The following is a 6,784-nucleotide window of genomic DNA, read 5'->3' as shown; positions in this document are numbered from 1 at the left end:
GTGGGCTGCGGTGCCTCCGGCGCCGGCCCGCCTCTGCCGCGCTCCCCGCCCACACCCGTACTTACTTCCGCAGTCGCCGGCTTCCCGGAGCCCAGACGCAGCCTCTGAGTCGTCCGGTACCTTCTGTTGGGTCAGCGGGCGTGAGACTCTCGCGGCGGCGTGTAATCCGCACCGCTCGGCCGTTGGGCACCCTTCCGCTCGCCCGCCCGGCGGGCCGGCCGAGCTCCCTCACGTGTCTCCCGGCTGGTCCGGGGGTCAGGGCACCGCCTCCACGGCGGCCCCGCCGGACTCGCGGTCGGGGCCGCAGCCCGAACCTGAAGCGGACGGCGTCATGAGGCAGCTGCCCGACTTCTGCCGCGGCCAAGTGGTGCGGGGCTTCGGCCGCGGCTCCAAGCAGTTGGGCATCCCTACAGGTGAGCGCGGGAGAGCGCGGAGTCCCCGAACCCCCCTTGGCTGGGTCACCTGGGAGCGGAGCTGGGACATCAGCCGGGGGAGCTCCAAGCTGGGTCGTGGGACTACGGGCAGGGATGACACTTTCCTCCACCCAGGTACCCCTTTGTTGAGGCAGAAGACCTTTGGTCGGGCTGATGGAGCGCGTCCTTGCTCGTGGCTCAGAGCTCACCCGGCTTGTGGTGTGGTGACCTCAGAAAGCTGAAGCTGAGTTTCAGGATCCCCCTTTCCCGCCTCCCAGTCCAGCTGTGATCAAGCCGCCAGGCGTGGCGCCTGTTTTCCCCTTTAGAAAATGTAATGTGGGCCAGATAGGCTAAATTCTTAAGCCAGCAATATGGTTTTCTTTCTTTAAATACGTTAGTAAATTGTCTCCAAATGACGACACAGGCACTTGAATGAGAACCAGGTATCATTTTGATCTTTCTACCTTAGTTTTCGTAGTTAGGACCTGAAGGTATGCTTAATCATCCTTAAAAGTACATTCCCGGGCTGCCTTTAGGCCTGTTAAAGTAGTCTTTGAGCTTGGGGCCTAGGCATGTGTATTTCAAAAAACAAGAATCTTCTCAAGAGATTCTGAGCCTCTTTAAGAAAGACCAGGGCTAAAAATCCAGCTGTTCCTGTATTTGTTTTCTTCTCCTACTGTGAGACTTTACATTTTTTGATACACTTATATAACCTGGTACCTTATACACTTATAATATGGTACTTTTTTCCTAACCAGTTGGTATGAAGAAGAGAAAGAAATCCTAGCCAGAGTATGAAATGATGGTATTAATAGTCTTAGAGTCCTAGGAATCTTGTTTGATGATTTAGACTAGGCTTTCATGTGACTTATAAATATTGAATATGAAACTGTAAACAGCATATTTTCTTCTATTGTTTAGCTAACTTTCCTGAACAAGTAGTAGATAATCTTCCAGCTGATATATCTACTGGCATTTATTATGGTTGGGCCAGTGTTGGAAATGGAGATGTCCATAAGATGGTGGTGAGCATAGGATGGAACCCATACTACAAGAATACTAAAAAATCCATGGTAAGAATTGTATTTCACTCCATAAATGAGGATGAGATGATGATTTGGAATAATACACAGGTAGAACTCATCAGTGGTGATCACAACAGTAATCCAGATTCTAGAATTTTGGCAGTGTATCTGAAGGGTTTAAAAGTGAAGTATTTAGTTACTATTTGAATGGAATAACTTTTCCATCCTTTCACTTTCAAGCTGTTTGTGTCTTTGGATCCAAAGTGAGTCTCTTATAAGGTATAGTTGGATTTTGTATATTTTTAACTAGGCTGCTAATCTCTGACTTTTGGTTGGAGAGTTTAATCCATTTACATTTCAAATAATTACTAGTAAGGAGGGACTTTTGCTATTTTACTTGTTTTTTTTAATATGCCTTCAAGCTTTTTTGTCCATTGGTTCTTCGATTACGGCCTTGTTTTAGCTGATTTTTTTTTGTAGTAACACGTGTTGATCCCTTCTTATTTCCTTCTGTGTATTTTCTATAGATATGTTCTTTGTGTATACCATGGGGACTGCATTTAACATCCTAAAGTTATAAAAATCCATTTTGAATTTATACCAAATTGGTAGTATACCAAAACTCACAGATTATGTCATTGTGTACCCAATAACATAGATTAATTTTATAAATTACAGAGAAAATAGAAAGTGGAATCACAAACCAAACTACAATAATTAAATTTTATAACTGCCTGTCTATTTACCTTTATTAGAAATAAAAGTGAAATAAAGTTGAGTTTGCCACAGTTAATGTAGGTCATTTACCCTTTAATTATTGCTCACTCTGTTAGGGCTTCCCAGGAGGCACAGTGGTAAAGAATCTGCCTGCAATGCAGGAGACCCAGGTTCAATCCCTGAGTTGGGAAGATTCCCTGGAGAAGGAAATGGCAACCCACTCCAGTATTCTTGCCTGGATAATCCCTTGGACAGAGGAGAATGGCAGGCTATAGTCCATGGGGTCGCAAAGAGTCCGACATGACTTCAGCGACTGAGCATGCACGCACCCTGTTAAGGTGGAACTGCTCACTCTATGAATGGTGCTTTCTGATAAAATTGCAGAATGATGCTTTTTCTCATCTTTCAGCCCCCTTTGAGGTTATACATATTCTCCTGTTCTTATCATCAAATTTACACAGCTTTAGTGCATAATCTTCTAGATATGGCTGAATCTTTTGGTCATCTAAATTTCTCTTTGAAGGGTTTATAGAAATCTGTCACAGTTGGAAAGCTAGCTGAAAAAGTACTGGCGTAAGCAGTAGAAGTGGTCCAGGACTACTTAACGTTATGCTCAATGGTCCTCTTATTTTTCAGGATTAAGGGTGTGTTGGCATAGATAAAGAAAAGAATTGATGAAAGAATACAAAATATTTTTCTGTGGAGTGAGGGAGGAAATGAAAGGAAGGGGAGGCTATCCCATGACTAATTTTTCTTATTTAGCTACTCAGATAACAGAACTGTTATTACAGAGCCAGTTAAGGAGTGCCTTCTGTAGTTAGGAGAAACTTAGTTTTCCATTGGTAGGAGGTTCATTTTAGATTTTTTCTTTTTCCTTTTCTTTGCTGATAACAGATGTACATGATGTACCTGTTGAAGTCTTTACTCCTTTTTTAAAAAATGGGATTGTCTGTCTTACTGACTGAAAGTTCTTAATATATTCTGGATCCAGTTCTTTTGTTGGAACTATGTATGACAAATGTCTACTGTGTTGCTTTTTTTTTTTTAATTTCATTAATGGAATGGTGTCTTTTGAGAAAGAGTTTCTTTGTTCATTACCTCTTTGATGTATTTGCTCAGTTTTTTTGCCTTAAGAGTCTTATTTTGTTGCGTGTTAACTTTTTCTAAAAACAGCAAATCACACCGAATTTGTGAGATAGCATCTACCTTACTCAGTTATAATGTTTACCTGTAAGGTCAGGGTCAAGAACAGGAGCAATGGAAGAGTTTAGAAAAAACTGCATGTATATTTTAACCTGTCTTTAAAAATTTAAGGAAGGTTGATTGTTTCAGTGACCCCACCGTAAAAATAAAGATACATTCAATTTTAACATCTTTTAACTGTAGGAAACTCATATCATGCATACTTTCAAAGAGGACTTCTATGGGGAAATCCTCAAAGTGGCCATTGTTGGCTACCTCAGACCAGAAAAGAACTTTGATTCTTTAGGTAAGTTCTTTTTTAGATCTTCTTAGATATTGCTGCAGCCCCTTTTACTGCTTCTCCTAATAATAATCACGGCAGGACAGATTGTATTTGAGCATGTAATATGCCAGGCCTTGTTTTAAGAGCCTTACATGAATCAACTCACTTTATCCCCACAACGACCGCATGAAGTATTATTTAGTCTATTTTGCAGGTGAGGAAATTGTTAGAAAGGTTAAGTAGTTTGCCTGGGGTAACAGTAAGTGATGCAGCCTAGATTCAAACTGACTCTCTCTCTCCAACAGTATGAAGTTACTGAAATATATTTCCTTTTGTATTTTAAGAACAAGTAAGAATTAATATTGTGAATAATGGGTGCTTAGCAGTACTTGAAGTGTAAGAAACAGTAAATCAGAACATTTAAACTAATTGGTGCTGAGTATCTTATTGTAGTGTGATAGTTTTAATTCTAATGTAGAGTTTCTTTTACAAGTGTAAATATTGAAGAGAACTGATAGTGTTTGTTTCATTTAGTATGTGACTTGTACCTTTTTGCTAATGCCTTTCTCTAAGTAATTGCAAGACGATTAGGGACATCCTTTATGTACCATTGACTTTTACTTAAGTCTAGAAGAAAGGATGAAACAAACATTACTGGGCACCTACCCTGTGCCAGGGACACTGCCAGCTTCTGAGATTTAAGGAGAAGCTGAACAAAGAAGTAATAAAAAGCACAGCAGCAGTTTTTCATTATCTTTACCTGGTATATTCTCTCCGCAGAGGCACTTATTTCAGCAATTCAAGGTGATATCGAAGAAGCTAAGAAACGACTAGATTTACCAGAACATTTGAAACTCAAAGAAGACAAATTCTTCCAGGTTCCTAAAAGCAAGATAATGAATGGCCACTGATGGAAAAATCATCTTATTTATTCATTTACTGTTTTCTAATATTTTACTGCTCATAACTCTGCAGTCTCATCTTGGTTATATTTTAAAAAACATTTTCCTACAGCTGTGAATTAATTTAAATAGTGCAATGTAGTTACCATATTATGTTCCAACTGTTCAATTAAACCCATCATGTCACAGTACTAAAAAAGTTTATTTTAAAAAAATCAAGATTTTTATGTAATATGTTGATTAAAATATACCACTAGAAAGGTCTTAAGTATCTTATAATGGAAATGAAATATGTATAAATATGGTTAACAGGCAGGTCATTAGTTTGAGATGAGAACAGTAATTCTCATGGTAAAATTCTAGCATGCGTGTACTTGTATAGCATGCTCTGCTCATCAGAAAGCTAATAAAAGTAACTGTATTAAGCAGAGGTTTGACAGTTCATTATAAACCTAAGGGGAAAATCCAGACTTCATATTTTTTATATTTTGGGCATTTATGTATTATTAAAGACATGAAGACTGGTGAAATTTCATTTTAATTAGTCATTTCCTTTAAGGCCTCAAATCATTGTACTGTGTTCCATTTTTCATTGCAGCTGCCTCAGTTCTAATTGGTCTAGACTCCCTGCCTTTTATTTGTTTGTTTTTCTTTTAAAACAGTAAAATGGGTCTTTTTCATATCTCTAGGTCTCATTTTTGTGTTGTATAGCACTTCTCTCTTTTTAGGAGTAGGTATTCTTCAACATTTTTCTTTAACCTTTGTTTCCTGTAAACAATGGTCAACATCAGTTTTTCCATTTACAAAATGTAGAGTTTCATCTGCATCTGTATCTGCCATTCCACCCCTTCACTATATGAACAGTGGTGAAGCTGCATATCTCTTGTATTTAAGAAAAAAACACCCCAAAACTTCATCTTTAGGTTTTCTCAAAGTTTAAATGAACACACAGCTGTTCATTTATATATACCAGTTTCCTAACGTAAGATACTTATTTCCGCCCCTGCCAGAGAAAAAAACTTAATTTAAGAGCCAACTGAACTGTGAAGTAGAAAGTTACTTATTTTTAATGTGATTTTATGTTCCTGAGCAAATACAAACTGTTGTAGTTGTGTGCACACAATGTAATTTAGGGCTAAAGAGTGCTTGTGGTTGGGAGGAAGGCATAAATAATAAAGTTTCAGTTAAATAATGTTCATGCTATGCATTTCTTCCTCTTGCTGACTACTAGGAAATGATTCTTAGCCACTTAAGACTTCTGTTTATATCGGCAGAACAAAAACAGATATTTGGGATATTTAGGAAATTGAGACTACAGATTGTTTTGGTTTTTGTAGCACATTGTAATATTGTCCACTTTAACACCAAATTTGGGGAGGGGATTGGGGGCAGAGTATCTAAATGGTAATTTTAAAGATAACTCATCATAAAATCATTTTCTCCTAATCTGTATAAATGAGAGAACTGATTGGAACAAAGCTGTTTATATAATATTTACAGAAACATCTAAAGCTAATGTTGGAGAAGGGGGAAGCATGCGTAAAAGCAGTTGGGTTGTTTTTCATTTTGATGTATGAATTTATGGCAAACAATGTAGTCTGTGTCTTTTTCATTTCTCTATAGAAATACTTAGGAGATGTAATTTAATGTTAGGAATCCTATACTTGAAAGAAGCCTCAATTATCAGTGGCTCTTTGAAACACAGTTAAAAACAACATGGAAAGTGTAAAAACATTTGTGTTTGAGTAGCTTGCTGCTGGTTATGTCTTCATTAAGTGTAAAAATTGTTTGATATTGTCACCTTACGTCTTGTTAAATAACTAGCTTTTGAAAATCATATAGTGTGTGGTTTAGAAGTTAGTTAATAGTGTCTACATTTTTTTTAAGTTTTATATTAAGTATTTATACATTATAAGAAATTGCAGTAGGGCCTTTTTCGATTAGTCAATGTTTTCAGGCCTTGAAATAAATCTTGACCAAGTGATGTTTCTTCTTTTTCTCTGTGTTAGTTTGAATCTTTTGGTTTGTCTGTGTGAATTCCTGATTTGTTGGTTGATGGTTATTGGTTACTGTAAGGTGGTTAGAAGCCCTGAATAGTGAGTTACAGGCAACAGTTACAGGGAGAACCTGGTGAGCAGCAGCGGTTCTACAACCAGAGGCCTTGCCTTTAAGGGGCCCTGTAAGTAGGTCTGGATGCTTCCCTGATGGCTCAGCAGTAAAGGATCTACCTGCAGTGCAGGAGACATGAGTTCGATCCTGGGT

General features: G+C 38.5%; 1 protein-coding gene across 1 annotated transcript; it reads left to right on the top strand.

Annotated features, from left to right (window-relative positions):
• Positions 1–4: 4 nt before the first annotated feature.
• Positions 5–6,506, top strand: RFK (riboflavin kinase; the record flags this gene model as incomplete). Its single annotated transcript, XM_010844913.1, has 4 exons — positions 5–413; positions 1,335–1,486; positions 3,542–3,644; positions 4,401–6,506. Coding segments are annotated over 4 exons (795 nt in total), but the record flags the coding sequence as incomplete, so codon positions are not given.
• Positions 6,507–6,784: the final 278 nt, after the last annotated feature.

The sequence above is a fragment of the Bison bison genome, unplaced genomic scaffold (assembly GCF_000754665.1).
Source record: "Bison bison bison isolate TAMUID 2011002044 unplaced genomic scaffold, Bison_UMD1.0 scf7180017864212, whole genome shotgun sequence".
NCBI lineage: Eukaryota > Metazoa > Chordata > Mammalia > Artiodactyla > Bovidae > Bison > Bison bison.
The sequence above is the reverse complement of the archived record's forward strand: the minus strand, read 5'-3'. Positions and strand labels throughout refer to the sequence as shown.